Below are 21,986 nucleotides of genomic sequence, written 5' to 3'. Positions count from 1 at the left end.
ATGCCATGACTTGTGCCAGACTGGATCCCACCCAGCAATCCATTTCAAAGGCTTTTTTTTTATGGATCAGGTATGCAGTGTGATTTTCCTTTCCCTTTGTAATGTGCCGTGTCAAAGGCGAGCTAGGCTGACTTTAAAGTCATAAACTAGTTTTTTCCGCCTTTCATTTGGGAAGGAGACATAATTGATTTCTGACTTTCCAAATGTCAAGTTGGAAGAGATGAGAAAAAAAAGAGCAATGTCCTAAAAATCAATCGGCAATATGGACACGTTGATTTGGATTGTATTTAACGTTTGGGGCTTTTATTTATAAGTTGTTAATCAAAAGTGAGCAAACACTGAAGCATCTATCATCTAAATTATTCCCAGGGGAATTTGACTTTTATGCAGTGTACCTTATTGAACAATGTAGCAGCTTAATACAGTGTCTAAATCTGCCAAAAAACATTAAAAGATCATCACTCCATCGTCTATTCATGCAGAATATTTGAGTGAAATACAATTTACTGATTAATTTCTCTGGGTTCATGGACTGTAAAAATGATTTTTTTTAAAGAAGTAACTTTCTTAATAAAAAGTCACATTTTTTAAACACCTCTATTTATCCACAAATTACCATAATCCTCTGGATGTTCACTCGTGTGCTCTCTCTCGTTTAGAGCATTACTTGTTTATTTATATCTGTGAATGAGATTAGAGGGGAAGATTACTTAGCCCAGACACATGAATAGCGATCAAAGACTGGAGGATAATGTAAGTCTTTCCGTGATTGCTCAGCTCTTTTCAAATCTACCGGTGGAGTATTAGAACAATACAAGTGGCTGTGCTCCATATAGTGTGACAACAATAATACAAAATCCTCAGGGAGTGAACCGCATGTAAACACTCCAGATCAACACACTGTACACTGGCACAAAGTGTCCTCTAATGCAGCAAAAATTAGCTTTGATCCTGACGAGGGCACGGCAAAGTAGCAATCAGTTCAGTGGAATGACATCAATTGTCGGACATAAATGCGGTTTGAGGCTCGTCTGGTTCTGTATCTGCGCAAAGCAATGTGTTTTACAGCCCGCACTGTTTCTAGAAGCTCAACTGGGGAACATCAGCCACGAGTAAACAAGCAACATTATGTCCTTGTGATTATTCTAAACAAAAAATGTGGACACAAATATGACACTCTCATCCAGATGATTTATGAAGAACACTATGACAGCTGAATTGTCTTTTATTCTGTCTGTCTGTGCTGCACACGTTTGGAGGAAGCACTGGTCCGGCCAATTATCGGTGGCAGGACAGAGAAACCTGTCACTCGGATATACATGACAAATGAAGAGGGACAGCGCAGCAAAACACCAACAAATGAATCTTAAAAATGCACACATGCATGCAATGGCAACAAAAAGAAGAGCCAACGACATCAGGCTGCAGTTTTGACAAACAAACTTTGCAAGGAGAATTTATTTGTGGCTGCTAATGAAGGGACGGATCTTAGGACCAGTTGGCTAATTATTTATCCTGCTGGCTTTATGGCTCTCATTAATTTCCCCCCTCTCTCTCTTTACCTTCCATTGAAAGTCTGAAGTCAACCTGCATCTGGTGCTGATAACGCTGGGGTCTCTGCAGCCTCCCAGCCTCCCCTCTAACCCACCCACACGCAACCCCACTAGAGAAAAGGAGCAGCTTTCATACACACCCACTGGATAATGCCATTAGAAATAGCACTCTGGGCTTCAAATCCACAAAGATGTGCCCGCTGAACTGGGAAAACATACAGTACAGTATATTGGGAATATATGAGCATCTCTTATTTTTGTGGGCTCCATGGCAGGATTGTATTTTACAAGCAGCTCGCCCTCACCAAAAAAAACGTCTATATAGTTCATCTGTGCAAGCAGTTTATTACAGCCTATGTTTATGTTTATTGTTACCTCTAGTGGATGTAGTAATTATGATGAGAGCGAAGGAAGAGGTCAAGAAACATAGTAAAAGAGTGACAAAGAGTCTTTATACTATGCCACCTGACTTCTCGGGAGGAGGAAGGAGGTTGGTGGTCGGATAGGTCAAACAAACCAGTGTATCCTCATACAACTGCTCATATGATAGCAAACAAATCAGCCCCCCACAAGAGTTACGCATTTAAGGTAAAGTTACATGGCTTAGGTATAGGAAAAGAATCATGGTGATGATGTATCATAAAATAAGTCAAAGTTCACTTGGTGAACACAGTTCTGAACACCAGTCTCCTGGGGCAAAACTATTTCCTTCTTTACTCCCGTCAGCACATTGTTTACATGATCGCAGCCTTCCCATCTAGTGGGTTATACACAAATTAGTGGCTCATAATTACGTGGGATTTATTTGAATTGTGGTATATTACTTTTGGTAGGTGTGTATAAGTACAGCGCATGAGAACAGCCAAACAAACATAGGACTTTTACCCAGGAGAACGCTGATTGTGTCAATGTTGACTTATTTTAAGTACGTACTATACACCAAAAAATTATTTCCTAGGATAGCGAAGGCACAGTTTGTCCTAATCTCTCCCTGATTGGATAGTACTTGTTGCCTTTGTTGGTTGGATTGATAAGGGTTAGGGTAAGAATGTCAGGCTAAGCCAATCAAAGGCAGAGTAAGGAAAAGAAGGACAAGTCATGCCTTCATCGTTCAATGAAAAAAACGAATCTTGCATATCACACTTACCTGAGGTCATGTACATAACATCATGTACATAACATCATGTACATAACTACGTCATGTATGTAACATAAGGTCATTTATGTACGTCACTTTAATTACATAAACAATTTATTTTATCCCAAACCATTTTTCTAAAACTCCAAAAGTCAACACTTATTTCAAGAATGTACCATATACATCAATATTTTTTTCTAGAATGGCAAAGGCATGACCTGCCCTATGGAGGCAACAAGTGCTAGCCAGTCAGATTGGTAAGTATTCATTGCTTTCATTGGTTGGATTGGTAAGGGTTTGTGTAAAAATATCAGCCAGTTAGAGGCAGAGCAAGTTAGAGAAGGGCAGGTCATGCTTTTGCCATGCAAGAAAAAATAAATGAATAAATAAACTTGCATACCACACTTAGCCGACATTACGTGCATAAAATACTTCAGTTACGTCACATACATTTTATAAGGTAACGTACGTACCTATTTTAACCCAAACCACAATCTTTCTTGGGGCATAACTGCGTCCATTTCCCAATGTTAATCACATTTTTAGTATGTTCCTGTACTCTCCACCATATATGTTATTTTGGGAGTCATTGGCAAACAACCTAATCTGTCATTTAGGTAAGAGGATGTGATTGTTACAAGGCAAACGAGATACCACAGAGAAGTTTGATGGAGAGGGAGCACAGGAACACAGAAAATATGTAATATACTGTATATTAAATCTTGTATTTTTTGAGTATGGACTGAAATGTTTCTGCAGCACAGAGTCTCAAACTTGCCATCAAATGCTTGGTCAGATAGTGATTCTTGTGTACTATAACAATTTTTGCTAACTTTGGACAGTATTTTACAAAGACAGTGTTTTAATTAAACACTGATGAGAGGTTTAACTTAATTTGGTAAACGTACAAAAAAGCTTTTCAGAAAAACATGTTTGTATTCCTCAAAAACGGGATAAAAAGTGTATTGGCACTGGTACTGAACAATTACCCAGCCCTTTAAAAAAAACATGAAATGAGGGGGAGGATCATTTTCGTGAGTTGGCCTGCCTGTATCTGTCTGGCACTGTTAGCACCTTTTCCCCTTTTCTTTCTATCAAACCCTCTATCCCATGGTCTCCCTCTCCTCTACCCTCTGTCACTTTTTTTGGTTTTGGGGGGGGGGGGCAGACTGAGATTGGCCCACACTTGGCGCTTTGGTGAGATCGCACCCCAGCAGGTCCGAGCTGAGGCTACTCCTGCACCCTCCACCCTTTCTGTCCAACTTCCCCATCACTGCCCAACTCCACCTCCACCCGTAGCTGTCAATCATGTTCACCCGGCGACAACAATGAACGCCAACTCCATACTTGCAAAGACCTCATCGTCAAACCACTGACGAACCAAACGCCCAATTTAAGCCATTTCTTCCAAGGAGTGAACTGATAGACTCCACACTGGTCACACTTTCAAACGCAACAGAGAGACACAGTGGGCGAGAATTGCTGAAAAGCAAATATTGTCGACTTCTGCTGACTTCAAACAGCAGTCAGATGGCAGAGACTACCTAGGCAGTAAAGAAGCTGCATTACACACAACACAAGAGAAAGGGCCTAAAGAACTCTTGGTGATTCCTTTCATGTTTGTCTTTACAGGGAACCCAGAGCATTCATTTCTCTTCTTCTATGCAAAGGAAAGTAAACATGGCACTCTCTGCAGGCTCATGAAATTGAACAGTTCTGAGCATAACGGCCAGTCCTTTCTTTCTTGTGTTTTAGAATTAGATGTGTTGGCTCTACCGCAACTTCGGCAAATTCTATATTTTTTTTAAATGCCTCAAAGATGAATTTGCATTTAATTCATGATACATATTTCATGCTAAATCTGTCACCATTCATGTGGAATTCCAGCAAACTCTAGTATTCAAACTGAACTTTTGCTCAAACCCAAACATGTGCAGGTCAGTCAATCAGTCTACACACACACACACACACACACACATGCAAACACAAACACACAAACTTAATGGGAAAGAAAACTTAACCCAGTGAAGTTCTGTTTCAGTCTTCACAACGCCCCAGTGATGCTCTCTTGCAGTCTTATTGGACTATCAGTGCTCAGGGGTCGTGGGCCTGGCCAGTCAAGATAAAACAAACCCTGATGAAATGAACCATGTGGGAGCAGAGAGGGCTGCTCTCTACTGATGGAAGAAACCCAGTCACTCTGAGAGGTGAGACTGTAACAGTGTCGTATTGACCTGAGTGACCTGGCTCACTGCTTGAACTCCAACACACTGCTCAGAGAGGAAAGAGCATTTACTGATGTGTGTTTGCCGGCCAAAACAAATAATTAACTGTAGCTAAACCACCAGTTGTTTAGATATACATCTGATTTCTATGCACATTTTAAATATTATACTTAAGCAACTGAATGAATAAATAAACTTTAATACAATTTCACTGCAGGTGTAGCACTCTCTATATTGTACATTTAAGTCTGTTACATTAATGTAACAGTTTGAGTTACCAGTTACTATGAAAATATTTTACAATCAGAACATATGTTAGACTTATAAAATATATTACATTGCTATCAGTGTATTTACCTCACACTGTGCTACAGTATGCCAGTGTGTTTATCCAGATTGTTAAAATACAATGCCATATTGTCTTATCTGGGGCTGATGTGAGGTCCCCCCTTTACTCTTAGAGTTGTTCCAATATGGATTCCAGTATCGTAAATGCCTCCAATACGACCAAGAAAGCTGGATCCAGTGTCGGCGAGTACGCTACTCTCAATACTGACCCAATACCACATCATTTATTGATAAACTTTTAAGTAGTTTCACACCTAGCTTAACATTAGCTATTAGCAAAATGTCAGCAACATGTACAGTATGCAAGGCTTTAGTTTCAGGTTTTTTTATGCAGTGGCATTGGAATCAGTACTTGATATCGGCTGATACACAAATTCAGGTATTGGAATCAGTATCGGGAAGGCAAAAATGGTATCAGAACTTCTCTTTTTACTTAATACTAAGGCTGGGCAATATAGAAAAAGTTGAGATCATAATATTTTTGACCAAATACCTCAATATTCCTATTGTGACATTATCTTAGGGTTGACTACAAGCAACAACCTTCTAGGCTGAAAAATGAAACCAACATCGAAAAACTTCAAAAACTTTAGTTCTTTGAACGGCCACTTGAGGCTGGCTCCAGAAGCCAGTTATTCCCCTTAGACACCCATGTTAAAACGTCCAACTTTAAAGCAGGAACAAACATGTTTACAGGCTTGTACAAAAAATGGTGTTGGTTTTTATAGCTAATTTGCCTCTTCAAGCTAACTATACAGGGGGTGAGTTTTTATAGAAGTCACCCGTTTACATTTTATTTTATTAAGTTGTGCATAATTAGGGCAGGCTGCTTAGAGTGACAGGTTGTCTCCCAATTGTGTCCTCGACTTCTCAGTCAGATCCAGCCCTCACTCCTCCACAGCGCCAGCCTCTTGCCCAAATATGGTCATTTCTAGCTCCAAAAAAACTAGGATGGTGATGGGCAAAATGACTGACTCAAGACTTCAAAACGGGAGTCCACAAACCGATGGGTGGATTCACAGTAGCTACATTCATTATTTTTACAGTCTATGGTTGACTATTGGTGCTTTCACAAAATATTTTCCCGATGAGATTACTGATAAACAATCATCAGTAATGTGGATGTAATGATTACGTAAGTAAAGGCATATGATAGAGCAGCTAGAACAGTCTGGTAAGTGCAGAATATTACATGACTTTACTGTAATTAAATAGCAGGAAAAGACAACATATTATGATATTCAAAATCTAAGCCGATATTTAGTCTCATATCACGATACGGATATAATATTTCCCAGTCCTACTTCATACTATACTCAGTGTACTTGGCTGTATCTAGCTGTTAATACTTTTTACCACCATGTTGTTGCATTGCTGCTTTTAGACCTAATTTATCAAGAGACTTCTTGCTGTGAGTGATGGGGTCCTGTATCAACATTGCCAACACTAAATCAGTTTTTGTTTCATGAGACGCTCCTGTGTTTGTGTTTTTCTCTGTGCTTGTTGGTGGGTCTTGGTTGAAAAAAAAAATGACATCACACTGACAATCACAATCAGAATTTAGCAATACTTGGATTAAAATCTGGTGACAGTTGTGGGGCTGTTTGCTTATGTTGCCAAACCACTGTCAAATCAGCTGGCTTTTAGAGTGTTTAACTCTAATTAAATACATTTTTTTTTCTAAACGTTAACTTTGATTGTTGCTTATTTTGACATGAATATCTAATGTTACAGAGAAATGTGTAGTATTTGAAACTTAAGCAAAGGATCTGAATACTTCTACCACCACCCGGCCTCATATCAGAAGCAGATCAGTCTGACAGCTGCCCTTATCACTTATCACTGATTTGATTGAGTAATTGATGAGCTAATTGATCAGTCTTTTCATCCAGCCATTCATGTAACTACTTAAAATTCAGTATCTGCTGTACTCAGCCCAGAAGAAACAACTACCTGCATCTCTCCTGTCTCCGGCAGTGACATTTTAAATATTCAGACAGACTCTGACAAAGTTGGAGACTGACAAAGAATAAGAGCAGTTTTCAATATTCCACGCCATTTGATTGAGCCGATGACACAAATCGTTATTTACCGCTTTCAGATCAGAGACATGCACTGTAACGCTATCATTGAGCTGGTCAATATACATCACTTCCACCCAAAGGATTACACCTCTTATCTGAAATGATATTCAATAAAGTATGACCGCAGAAATACAGAGTGGAGTGTTCTTGCTTGGATCTGGCTTATGCTGTGAAAAAAAAAAAAAAAAAAAAAAAAAACACTTTATTGGAATTAAGATCCAAGTCAAGATTACCTGAGGAAACAGCAGTTAGATTTCTGTTCCAGTGCCACGTCCTACACTTTATTCTCCGCTGCTTGGGGACTAGACCACAGTGTACTGTTCCCCACAAGCCATGGGGGTGTAATAGGATGCCTTTATGAAATATATAGAGACTCCCCAGCACCTTCCACAGATCATAGCATGGGCTAGGACGTTTGGTGAGCAGGGTTTTTTTTTTTTTGTGTGTGTGTGTGTGTGTGTGTGAGGCAGAGGAAGGGAAGCTGTTTGACTAATACGGCCTTGTTGAAATGCCCAGCAATCCAAAAAGTCAGTGAGGCAACAGCAAAACTTTCCCCAGGTCCCTCTCTGATGCTCCACGACCATAATATCATCAAGGTGCATGGGATGATACCACTCACTCATTTGTGCTGCCTAATTAGCTGCTGCAACTTCCCTCCCCACTGCTGTGCCATCCATTCAGAGCTCCTAGCAAAGCGACCATCATTAGCTACAGTGGGATGAAGTTAACTCCACTGCTGCCAGTATGTTAGACTCAACCAAATGTGGTCTGGAACAGTAGCAAGGTGGTTTCTTCTTAAACACAGTCATCTTTTCAGAGTTTACACTTGACAGCTGTCATCAGATTTTCCCCTATATGTGTTGTATATAAAGTGGGTTTGTGGAATTTTCACCCAAATACTGAAATAACTCCTGTCGTTATACATTCTCTTTTCATTTTCTGTGTTTTATTTTTCCCTGACATCAAATCCCACACACACGCAGCCCCCCCACCCACTCGCCCACCCGCACCCCCCCCAACCCAGCCCTGCACTGTATAGCTTTTCTTTTCTTGTCGGGAATTTGATAAAGCCTTTAGTGAGTGTGGTTAGAGCACTTGGGCTGAGGATCTGATGAGAAGTGTGGGGTCTGTCACACACAAACACACACTACTATAAGTACATTCTAATTAGCTGATGTATGCAGGACCTCATCCACGTTGGAGGGGTATCAAAAAGCAATCAACGCCCCATCCCTGATGAGCTCAGAGAGACACAGAGATCCACATTGTCTATGGAAAGATGATGCGTGGCTGGGCCTCGATTCGGCTTTCCAAACCACCATAATGCCATGCAATCACAAGACATTATGCACAGATCAGAACCCCAAAGCCACAGGATAGAGAAAAAAAAGTAAAGGGAATATTGAGTTCATAATTCAAAAGCCTGATTATGATGGTCGCTCTTGTGAAAAGCTGCTGTGGAGAGCCAGAAGTGGGAGAATTGGCCTGCGAGTGCCACAAAAATATGGTTATAAATGCAGAGGAGAAAACGTGTTTAAAAAACTGTCATGATCAAGAGCAATACAGCTCAGATAGCAGAGAAATCAGCAGAGTTAAGATGACAACTCGTTGCCATGGAAAACTGAAAAAATTAAGTCGGCACTGACTGTATGAGGAGAATTTATGAAAGTGATTCTTCTCAGTGGAGGGAAATCAAATAGAAATACAATATCAACCACAGCAGAAGTCCACGTTATCAGCATGAAATGGTGAAAAAAAATATCCTAAACATACGATCTAGGATTTTGTCACCCATTCATAATCTAATTTGACCTGAGGCCATACAGCCGATTCGTTTCAGTAAAGACCATAGGTGTTTTAGCTGCAGGCTCCAAAGGAGAGAGGCATGTGTGTCACACAAAGACCATCGGTTAGCGACGTACCGAAAGGGACTCTGTATCACCATCTTATCTTCAAAGGACTGGGCAGGGGCTCAGGGGAGCTGTGCCACCGTCTCGCCTCCACACAGACACACACAGAGGGGGGATTTGGACCTGCAAGCTAGAACCAGAGATCTCTCGGCCGGCACCCAGGCCTGGACCCTCCTCCAACTCGCCCGCGGAGAACAGGCAGGGTTCCTGCACACGCGGCACGACATCAGTGAGCTGATCCCCCCCCCTCCATCACCACCACCACCACCACCCTCCTCCTCCTCCTCCTCCTCTCCTTCCCTCCTCCCTTGCAAACCCCATCCGCCGACTGCCTGCCCATTTGCTTCCTGGCCTCAGCTTGACGGAGGGGATGGGATCTGAACTCAACTTAGACACAGAGTTTCCACATTTCACAGATGGCTGGGAGAGGCTTTGCATGGAGGTGAGGAAACAGAGAGAGAGAAAAGGGAGAGAAAGAGAGAGAGGGAGCCTCATCGCCGCCGCCGAAGCGGGGCCGATTTCACACCGCGGCAGTGTGCGCTAAAGCAGGCCGCCGTTAATCCACTCACTGAGGGGAAGGCCTGGAGCTATTCCGCCGCCCGACCGCCATCTCCCTCCACAAAGCCATAAATGGTGCATTATACAACTGGGCTTCAGAGACACTGCTGATATGCTGATAGGTGGCGGACAAAGACCAAAGCAACCACAGGAGCAGAGCCACATGCAGGACTGAGGGCCTTAGCGCAAGAGCAGAACAGCACACATGTATTCAGGCATGATCTCTCAAACGCTGGACTTGCTGAGGTGTGGACTGTTAGAGTGCTATATCTGCGCTTTTGATCGGGGTTAGTTCAACCTCCGGATTCGGCCTCGAGACAGAGATGGACATGCACTAACACTCCCACTTCTTCTGCTCTCCAACAAAATAGCTTTTTTTCCCCTCTCTCTCGTTCTCCCAACTGTGAATTCATATCTGTAAAGTTACCAAAAGTCTTGAAGATGAGTCTTTGAACTTATGAAAGGCAATCATTTTGAATGAAAGGAGACAGGAAATATATAAACATGGGGGAATTTAAATAAATTGCCACAAAGAAAATCACGGAGAGGGCAGTGAATTATGTAACGATAAGACAGCCACCAGCCTAAGCCACAAAATGAGATGTTTTACATGAAACGAACAGCGGTCTAGATTAGAGAGCCATCCTGTTTAGACATGAAGCCAATTGGGTTGATATCACATGTAGAGAAAATTTGAAAGATAAGTGGGAACTATGAGAATTGTTATAATCCAACAGTAACAAAAAGCTGAAGTATATTGGCTTTTCCCCCCAGAAGCACTGCACGATAAACATCTCTGATGAAAGAAGTTCATTACTTGTGCGCCGTGTAATGTAACATGCTGTATTATGAGTCCATGCCAACCTACAGCGAGGCAGTCTCTAAATGAAGCCTCAAGCATTTAATGGACATCATTAGGTGAAAACATATAAGAGATAATTATGGTAATTACAAATCCCTTTTATTCGCCCTGAGTCTTTGACAAGAAGGTTGTCATATCAGCCACTTCAAACAAACAAAGAGTTGTTGTCTCTTCCCCTAAATGATGTCCGGTTCCATTTGGATGGGGATTGTCTTCGGATTATCCTTTTTTTATTGTTTGGTTAGTGGCTCTGAATGGAGGCTACATTTCTTTCAGTAAAAAACTTGATTAAAACAAGTGATTCACAATAGTCGAATTTGAGTTGCATTTGCATAGGCACTTCATTACAAGTGAGACCTTGATCTTGAAAGCAGCCCCATACAAAGCTAATGGACATGTCTATTAGAGATGGACCCTCAGAGGAACCGAGGCCTTCTATTTAATATCACAGGCATCACTATGGGCACCCAAGGCCCGTCTTATTAAATTTCAGCTCCATAACAATAGCTAAAGGAACAAAATGACAAACACTGGCAATATTACGTCTTGTTCTGACCAAAAAAAATATCTTCCAAGAGTTTGTTTTGGTTAAAGCTAATCCAAGTGTTACTCTTACTTTGCCACACGGGGTCAAACCCAGAGCAAGCCTTGTCACTTCATCTTAGTGATACACGATCTAAGCAGCGAGCACAGATGAAATGTTGTATGGAACATCTTTATGGAGAGACTGAGAGGCAATCGTGAAAGACTTGGGTGTTTATTTACAATATGCATCCAATCATCCTTTGTCACAGTTCCATGTTCGTCTTTTTCCGAAACCACAGAGAGACACTCGCTGGAGATTCCATTTTTGGCCTCTTTGCTACACAAACTCATAATATGGTGCCGTCTTATCAGATCCTGCTTACAATAACAGATTCACTCCGAGTCAAAGCTGTTGTTTAACTTATTCAATCCCATGGGAAAATTCAGTTCAAACAAGTCAGGAGACATCTGCCAGTCCACAGCAGCTGATGATGTCAACGGGTCCCTGCTAGTACCAGATTCCTCCAGCACTTTCAATCATTCCTTGCGAGATTACTGCAATAGGATATTACTGTACAAACTATGACCATGTGTCCTGCTGCCACAAAGCTTAGCAACATATTACAGTTTGTCAAAGCAAGCTATTGCGAGGGAGAGATAGATACAGAGAGGAGGAGAGAAGCCATTGACCTTTGTGTCCTTCATATTTGCCTAGCTTCCCCTCAACCCCAATCTTAAGAGTGAAATCATCTGATCCCAAACTAACTGTCAACTGGCTTGTGATGGTGGCAAAGCCAGCAGACATCAATCAATCAGATTTTCTCCTCGTCTATCAGAGGAGGCTTTTTTTCCCCCAGTTTTGCCCGGGCTTATCATCTGACCCAGTTGTTATCCTGTTTCTGAAGCTTAAAAAACTTGATTATGGTCAAATGTATGTCTCGGAGATTCACAGACACATTCAAGACTGAACCAGAAGGAAAGAAAATATCATCAGTATTTCACCACAAACATGAACGCAGGGTGTAATGATTGTATTTTTTTTTTTTTTTTTTTTTTTTTTTCAAAAATGAGGCTCTTAATTCTACACTCATGCTGGAAATAAGGAGTTTGAGCCAGTTATCTGTGGTTTTCAGGAATGCGTGAACCTAAGATAAAAATCCAATCTGATATCGTAAGACAAAAAGGCATTTTAGTTGGCTACAGCGCTTGCTCAATGTCAACAGTTTTTAGTAATTACTAGATAAGCATTCTCTGAAATACACAGAGAAAAGAAAATTGGCTGATTCTGAAATAATAGCGGCTGCATTTCTCTCCGGATGTTTACTCTGTCACTTCACAAAGCCTGCTTTGAAATAACAAGAAGCAGGAGACGTGTACTTTGCAATGCGTCACTCCTTTCGTCACTGTCCAATATCGCACACACTCTGTCTAATCTGATTTGCATAATTTACAGTAAATATAATCGATCATCATCAAAAGCGTTCCAATTGGAGTATGTGGCTCCATTATGGCTATTTCTGTAGCGGTGCTCGCTGCTAATCACATGCAGGCAGATATGGCCTCTGATCACATGATGTGTAAGCTGTGCTGTCAACAGCTTTACCAGCTTTGCAATGGTGCAAATCAAAACACAGCCTCTTTAAAGTATTAACATATTTTGAAGTTTGTTTTATATTTTCAGCATATTTGACATAAATTGTTTATCTATTTACAAAGCTTTGTCATTAGTGATTTTCCACCGAGGCCTTAAGATGCTGCGTGTTTTGTGTCGTTCGTCTGGCGGAAAATGCTGATGTACAAATTGAACTGAAAAGCTTGTTACTTAATCCTCTGTTGCCACCTATCCCTTAACTATAGAGCCGGCTGCATTTCATCCCAATGCAAAGTTCTGCATCGTGCTGCCCCCCCCCTACTACCACCACAAATACATCCTCAGTAATTCCTGCCAAGCCAGAGATTTACACTGAACAGCTATTAGGGCGTCACTTTCTGGTGTGCCAGCTACTATCCTGCTCTGGAAATGGTGCTCACCAAATTATCCCCTTTCATTATCATCTAGTAAGACAAAAAAACATGTATTTTTAATCACTGAGGCAATTTATGTGGTTGAAGTCAAAGTCAAGGCTTGGCCAATAATTTTACTGTATATTGCTGACAACATATTGTGACAATGCCTGCTGCAAAACGTGAGTCATATTTCCAAGGAGTCCCTTTCCTTTCTCTCATCCAAGATTCAGTCAAAACCCTAATATCAATTCTGACGTATTCCATGAAAATGTTTTGATTAACTGTGGCTAATTAAATTGAAATAAACAAAAAGAATCTTAATACACACATAAAAGTTGTTTACATCCCCACAACGGAAGACTGACAGACTTTCTTTCTTGAATATGGCAGAGGCAAGTTCCTGTTGCAGGCGCAGAGCTGTTTCTCTTCTGGGCTATGGAGATGTCAAAGCATCACACAAATGTGATGAACCCAATATCCATATCCATGATACATCAGAACCTCGGCATGGCACAAAAATAACTGCAATACCTCAGGAGCAACCTCAGAAATCCCCTTAATTGAGCAATATCTTCATTCCTGATCCATGTGCATCACCAAGGTGAAAAGGGACTGTGCAAGTTAAATGAAAGAAGAATTCATGATGTGTGGCGGCCTCTCTTACTCACCCTGGCTATTTCCCCTCTTGGCAGGGGCCAAATAGAGAATGTTAAATGAGGCAATTGTGTCCCGGAGGCAAAAAGAGGAAAAAAAAAAAAAAAGAAAAGCAGGCAGTGCCCCTGCTCTCTGCTCCAACCCTGAGGAGCATTCTGCAGCATGATGAGGTACATCCAAGCACCCAGGCCTGCCACCACCCAAATAGCTCAGACCAGACCTAACGTCCCATGAGAAGTAGCCACTCCACTCTTATACACATACACTGCTCATTAGTCAAACTCCTAATCACGCTGGTGTTTTGTTTTGCACTGCACAAAAAATGTGCAGGTTGAAAAGAATGTGAGATGAAAAAATACTGACCAAAAATAACAATTAACTGAATGCAAGCTAAATATCAATATGCTGAGACAAAAAAACACAACTACCATTATTTTGTTTTGGGCAGTCGTGGAAAGTAACTACAGTAAGCACACTTACCAAAGTACTGCACTTAAGTATAATTTTGAGATACTTTAATTGAGAATCTAAATTTAATACTACTTTATACATTTAATTTACTAGTTTCCCTGATGGTTAAACAGAAGTTTAAACTTAAAAACTTAAAAGTTTCACATGTATTGTGTTTGTTGTTTCCATCGGGGACCACTTGGGAAATAAAAGTTTTTAGTAATGCTTTGAAGTCCAAGCCTGTCCTGTGGGGTTTCTGTGCCATGATACTCCATTAAGTTGTTATGCTTTTAAATTCCTAATAGAATTTCATCAAATCGTTAATCACATTGATCATTAATCATATTTTAAATGCAGCTGAAACGTGTGGCACTTTGCACTGTGCCACTGTGTGAACATGCACATTATCCTACAAAACATTACACCAACTCACTAAATAAAAGTTAGATATTATTATTTATTTAAAACAATGTACTTTAGGAAATTGAATCTTTAGGAAATCTGCCTTATTATTGCTATTTTTATTGGGTAAATACAATCGCATAAAGTCATAATTTTAATATGTTAATGTGACTACTATTCCTGGTGCCGACTAGCGAAAGTAGCAATGTTTAATCGACTAGTTGACTAATCGTGCACATCCCTACACTACATTCATTAGACAGCTGTAGTTACCTTCCAAGATTATAATGCAACCCACAAAACATGTGATCCATCGCAAGAAAACTGGTTAAAAACTACATAATAAAAGTGAGAATTTGCACAATGGCCAACTACAACAGTAAAATGCGTGATTATTAAAAAAAATGTTGGCGATTAGTTTCCTGTAAATCAACTAATCTCGTCAGATTGACAACACTTTGCCTAGTCACTCTATCACGAGCCCCATGTAAACAGTGAGTACCAGGATGTACTGTAGGCTGAGGCCTGTAGAAATACCAGGATGTAGAGCACGATCTGTTAACATTCTGTGGCGGTGGCTGCAGGAAACTGATCTCCCCTGCAGTCCCACACTGTCAGCTATACAGACATACTCCACGGTGACACCTCTGATAATCAAAGCTTTGTCTGGGTCTTAAAAGGACGTACTTGAACAACAGCGAGACCAGAGGCCCTCTTTGCTGTAATGGCCTTTGGACATCAATATTTAAATCTTACATCTCTGTTGTGATTAGAATGCTGCCTTTCTCTGTGTTTTTTTTTTTCCTCACCCCTCTCTCTCCTGAAACAACAAGGTGGGGGTGAAAAAAGGCTTAAATCAATGATCTTTGAGTCTAAACTAGATTCCTAAGCAGTTTGCCACTCTCAGCAGCAAGATAAGATAAACTCTCTTTGACCTAAGAGATGAAGTTGCCATGACGATCAGGGAGTCCACTTTCTCTATTGATATTTTGCTGATGTAACAACAAATGGAACCAGATCCTGCTCCTGATAATGGTGATTAATTAATACCAATATTGATCCCTACAAGCAAGAGACAAGGCTATTAACTTAAAGCAGGCTGAAAGTCAATTGTTACCTGGGGGCTCAATGGGCATCATTGATATCAAATCTAAATAAACAGAGAGGAATACGGTGTGGGACTGAAGCATAAAATCTAAAAGAAAACACACAACCGGAAACAATAAACGCAGATTAAGTTTTTGCACATATTTCTAACAATTTGTTTACACTGGTGGCAGCCACAGTGCTTGAATTAAAACACAATGGTGACAGCTTGGACCGGCGGTTATTGGAATAATAGCAGTGGAATTCAGGAAAGAGGAAGATAAAGAGGAAACCGCATGAGGAAGTGACCTCCACCTTTACAGCAACCCTGCCCACATTTCACACTGCTGTCCAGGCACTGCAGGCTACAGCGACAGAGAGGGCAGGATTAGGCACTGTCAGTCCATCGCCTGCCAACCCCAGCTCATCCAACACATCACACAGCACTGTTTTCAACAAAGGAAACAGCAGCTGCTATACATTCCTCTCCCTATAGCTGCAGAGCCCGTGACATAAGCAGTAATAGCAGCGTTGTAAATACTTTCTCGATGCGAGAAACATTGTACTTTAGACACAATGGGAAAAGAAAAAAACATTACAAGAAGATGACATTCATCTGCATTGTTGTTTTGTGTCAAAAGTGAGGAGGCAATTGGGGATCCTTCAGCTAAGACGAGGCAACAGCACAAGCTGTTATTGGCAGGGAACAGATGTTTGAGGGAAAGTTGGCATTCAACAACCATTCTTCTTCTGACAGAAATCAACAAGAGAAACACAAGAGACACGTCGTGATTGTCACCCAATGAAAGAGAAACCCTTAAATATACAGGGAGGCTGGCATGCAAACATTTTTTGATTTTACACCCCCAAAACATCTGACTGCTGGAGTTGCCAGCATTTGTGGGCCAAGGGTGAGATGCAGCGTATACGACATGCACAGCATCAGCGCGCTTTCCTTATATAAGAAAGCAAAAGCTGAGCTAAGTTGCAATGAAAAAAAAAAAAAGAAAGAATATGGACGAGGAGTCTGTTCCCTGAGAAAAAAAAAAAATAACATCAAGCTAACAGCTCCGATCCCTCTGCTAAAACACATAGCCACATGCTCGACGCACATACTGTACATGCACCAATGTATACACAAGCAAACACACACACAAATTCAGATACTGGATGTTGGCAGTCAATTCAGTAAACACTCCCCTTATCCCTTACTACTGTAATCTGCTTCTGATAAATGCCCCTCAAAGATAGAAATGTCACCTGATATGGTAAACAGTATGCTGACGTTACATAAAGTGGCCTTATGCTAAGGAGTTGGAAAGATTAACTGTAGAGCGGAGATGGAAAAAAATGGTCTCTACGATAAAAAACAGACTTTAAGCTCGAGCAGAGGAGCTTGTTTGGCTGTCGTTCAGATCCAAACTGACTAGTTGAGAAAAGCATCAACCTTATTATAATAATCCAAGGGTTGTACATACATTAGATTAGATTTAAGGACACTTGGTGGTCAGTATAAACAGTAAACAATTACAAATAAACAGCATGAAAACAGTTGGCATCATATTCCTCAAAGGCCTTAATATGAATTAGTGAAACAATGCATCTAAGACAATGGAATAGGAAGAGCATTATTTACCAAAGCAGTACTAGCTCCAACTTTATCCACAAGGTATTATGGGTAGAAATAAAACAAAATAACAAAAAAGCATTACTGTACACTGCAGTGGAGCAGCTTTACAGATGTAAGATCACTATCACATGAGCAGATTAGGCATTTGGACACTATGACATAGTGGTAAGCTCCGGGGACTGGTGCACTTGCCGCTCGGGTGCTATACAAACTTACAGTAAAAGAGCAGTATAATCACTACAGTATGGTGCTTGATTCTGGTTGGACAACGTCGAGTAAAAGGAAGCAACATGAATTCTCAGACGGTCCATGTGGTGAAGACAACAGTAAAAGGGAGAACACTAAGTCAGTTTAATAAGCACATTTGACATTAGATGTCCGCCCATGGCCTCAGAGGGCCGCTTCAATATGTTCCCATAAACACTGGCGGAGGCACGCTCCCTACATCATCCAGATTCCCCTTTACGCCGCGAAACTTTGGGGGGCAATTTTACAGAAAAATTACTCTGAGAGGCCTGGTTTCAATTCAGCCTGTTCATATCTTTCCTTCCTATTAAGCATCAAAATGTTCTCCTCTCAGTACGAATAGAGGTATGGACACCACCAGCAGCCAGGGAGAGGCAAGGGGGGCGGGGGGAAGTGGGGGGGGTGTTGGTGGGGAGGGGGGGGGGGGGAGGATAGAGGGAGCTTGGTGGAATTCACACATCATATTACAGCAGCTAATCGCAATCCGCAGAGCATCAGCGATATTTTCATCATTCCTGTCAAATTCTACTGACCCGCCTTGGAACGGCTAACAATCTGGGCAATTTATTGGCATATTGGCACGGGGTGATAAGGCTAAAAACAACAGCAGCTAGCAGCTGGCCCTGGGAGATGAGCTGATAACATTGATATGTGCTCCCACACAAAACACCTCCACCGCTATCTCCTCTTTCTATCAAACTCTTATTACAATAAAAGTGTGGGTTTTTTTTCGTTTTCTTGGAAAAGCAACAAGGGGAGGGGGATACAGAAAGGGGGGCAGAAATATATATTTATTTATATATATATATATATATAAAAAAATCAGATGTAACGTTTCACAGAAAAAAAACAAGGGGGGAAAATACATAATTTATCACTGTATTATCGGGATATCCAGGCAGCCTAATCAAGGAGCACTGAGTGACTATTTTTTGCCTTATCATCCAAAGTGGTGGAAACGGAGAAGGAATTATCAGCCAGCTGCAGATTGCTGGGCTGGAATTTTAATGGTAATAATCGGGTTTCTGATGGTATATCTTCTCTGCTTATCTTTCCCATTATCTGGCCTTATCTCCCCAGTCATCGGAGCAAATTAATGGTGCTCTTTCAGCATCGCCTTTTTATCACCGCTCAGAGAGCACCCAAGGGGAAAGAATAAGCAAAATATTAAAATACTGCATAAATCACAATTTTAGATAACGGTCCAATGTATGCAGGAGGAGGGGGGTGGGGGGGGGGGGGACTGCGCCCAACAACCTTTTTGTCCTTTAGAATGACTGTCTGTGCTGACTTTCTGTGCACTGCCTCCTCTGCCTTTTTCCCAGAGTTCCCGGGGTAGGAGAGAGGATCTAGGCTCCTCGTGACCTTTCTGTTTCTAACTAGAGCTTGATTATACGGCTGCACACCGGCTCCACATTAACAAGATCTTACACATGACATACTAATTCACACAAGGCCAGGTCACAAAGACGTAATGCAAACGTTGAGACTTCCTTCACTCGACGACAAAATTTGGATGCTACGATGGGATTGGTCCAGAGATGAGTGGGCCTATCACGTCATACGTTGTCGTGCTTCTTTGTTGATTAGAAGTGGTTGCGGGTTTGTGGTGGATGCCAGCAAAAACACGGATACGAACTCAAAGATAGTTAAAACAAAAGGATGTTTCTGCAAAAAAATTATTTAATTCACAGTTTATGGCAACTATTCTGCAGCAAACTGTTCTTAACTGTTTGAAAAATGAGTGCAAAAAACAATATTTATTCATAAAAGCTTCTTAAAAAATATCCTTTTTATCATAATGTAAAATAACAAAAAGTTAAACTGGTTGATTTCAAAATGTTTCATATAAATACTGTTTTTTTTAATTACTGTATTAAAATTTAAAGTACAATAGTAAAAATACTAATAAAAACAATTATTTCCTTCTCTAAAGAAGCAAGAAATTAACCCAGATTCCAAACAAAACTGCCTTAAAAACTTTTCTCTTAAAAACGCACGACCCATAAATATTAAAGAGGAGAAACGAAAATAATAACGTGTAAAACAAAACATGTCGACACACAAACGTCTCGTGTTGCAGGATCTGTCTCACACTAATGTAATAAAAAAAAGCTCTTGTATACCAACATGCACATGCCCTCATGAATTCATGCATGTGAGCTCACACACACACACACACACACACACACACACACACACGCAAACACACACGCCCACACACTGACACACACACACACACACACACACACACACACACACACACATACAAATGTTGCCTTAGTTGTGATTTCTCCATAATATGTTGAAGCACAGATAAACACGATCATGAGTGTGAGTTAAATCAGAGGAAGTGGTTTGATGTTTGATATTTTGACCCCGAAGTAACCACAGTCTGCTTTTAGCCTGTGAACAGCAGCAGCTAGGAGTAACAGTGCACAGTGGACACACTGTACACACACTCACATGTCAGCTGGATTTCAGATGTGAAAGTGTGTTTATGTCCATGTGCATGTGTGGGTGTGTGTGTGTGGGTTTGTGCAAATCCCCTCATATTTCAGAATGATCAGTAGGCTCTTTAAAATCAATAAAATGATGAAAAGTTGTCTAAAACCTTTGGTAAAAAAAAAATATTTATTTTGCCTAAAATTCAACAGTGTGAATATGACCTACTTTTGAATTAATGTGGACCACGAGGTTACACTTTGTTAACATTTCAGTGCATGAAAAACAAATAATATTTCCTCATATTTCAGTTCATATTTTCATCCTAATTTGAAAATCAAATATGTGCAAACTATGCTGCTGAGAGACAAGGGCAACACTTTCTTAAATTAAAATTAAAACATGCCTTAACTTGGCACACTTTTGCTTTTTTGACTGCCATACCATGAGGTACAGCTATAACCACTGCTGATCAATATTTATACCCAGTGTGGGCCATAGTTTGAAGTTTGGAAAAGTGTGTGTGCATGTATTCATGCACACACACCTGCAAGTGACTGTGTAAGAGTAAAAGGGGGAAAATCAAGTGTGTGTGAGGCACGTGTGTGTCTATGTGCTCCAAATAAGAACATTTATTATCAATGTAATTGAGAAACAAATCGGCCTTTTAAAGCAGTCTCACACTACAGATTCAGGATCTATTAGGGGCCTGTAATGCAGAATTACTGGCGATTAATTGGAGTAAAAAGCTTTAGTGTGCACACCAAAGTGATGCACCGTCTGATACACAATTTTGGACGAAAACTGGAATAGTCACATCAAACAAGCAACAAAATAACTTCGTTTTGCTACAACTTGGCAGCAGCGGTGAAACTTTTCAGCCAGCAGCACCGTGGGATTTGGATTGTAAATCATCTCTTCAAAAACACAACATAGGCTATCTGCGGAGGGAGACTGGAGCGTATGGACCGTGACAGGCAACACATGAGTGGCGATAGTTGAGCGCTGCTGAATCAGCTTCAGTGTGGTCACTATCATTACAATATTCTGCAAACTCTAATAAGCTGGGAGACGCGGTGTAGCGGCGAGACAACATTAAAAAGAAGAAAACAACAAAAAAAAAACTTACGTTTGATCTGCCTGGGGTTGCTCTGCTTCCTTCGGGACATGCCTGCTGTGCGGCTGGTCAGTGAATCCAGGTGTAGTACTGACAGATCGATAGGTTCTGGTTCATCCAAGCAGCCGGTTTGGGTTTTTGTCTGATGGAAATTGAGAAAGAAAAAGAAAGAAGGGGGGCACCGGTACTTTTTACGCACAAGTCTATCGTTCCGTCTGTCTTTCCTTTATCTTTCTCGTTTCTCTGGCTCTGGCTCTGGCTTTCTCTCTCTCTCTCTCAAACACACACACACACACACATACGCGAATACACACCCTCCCTCTCTCGCGCTCTCTCTCTCACTCTTTCTCAGCACCGTGCTCCGTGATGAGGCTGCGCTTCGCCGCGATCCGCACCACGGACTGACTGGGGAGGTGAAAGCGTTTCGCGCTTTTGTTTGAAGATAAGGTTTGTTCCTCCCCGGGTACCGTAGCCGCAGCTCGGTGAACTTCACTTGATCCACAATTACTTTAACTTGCAGTTATTAATTAGCGTCGCCCTTAATTAGCGCCCGTGTTTTGGGGTAAATATAAACGGAGATGGAGGCGAGGAGAGCTCCAGCCGGGGATCATCATCAGGCATCGCACTCACAATGTAAACAAAAAGACAAAATAATTTGCCTCGCCTTTATCTCAGGTAAACATTTTCTCACAGCTTTATATCTTAAAGGACCTATTTGCCATCAGTTTGATGTTGCTTTAATATGA

General features: G+C 41.1%; 1 protein-coding gene across 2 annotated transcripts in view; it reads right to left on the bottom strand.

The window, feature by feature from the left end:
- The window catches only part of zfpm2a (zinc finger protein, FOG family member 2a), a 137,458-nt gene extending 115,829 nt beyond the window's left edge, over positions 1–21,629 (bottom strand). For both annotated transcript variants that reach the window (XM_049584529.1, XM_049584530.1), the window contains exon 1: positions 21,253–21,629. In XM_049584529.1, the coding sequence (XP_049440486.1) occupies positions 21,253–21,292 (40 nt within the window). In that variant the 5' untranslated portion in view covers positions 21,293–21,629. The remainder of the gene's footprint in view (positions 1–21,252) is intronic.
- Between the last annotated feature and the right edge of the window lie 357 nt (positions 21,630–21,986).

Source organism: Epinephelus fuscoguttatus, linkage group LG8 (genome assembly GCF_011397635.1).
Source record: "Epinephelus fuscoguttatus linkage group LG8, E.fuscoguttatus.final_Chr_v1".
Classification (NCBI taxonomy): Eukaryota; Metazoa; Chordata; class Actinopteri; order Perciformes; family Serranidae; genus Epinephelus; species Epinephelus fuscoguttatus.
This window is presented reverse-complemented; position numbering and strand designations above follow the sequence as displayed.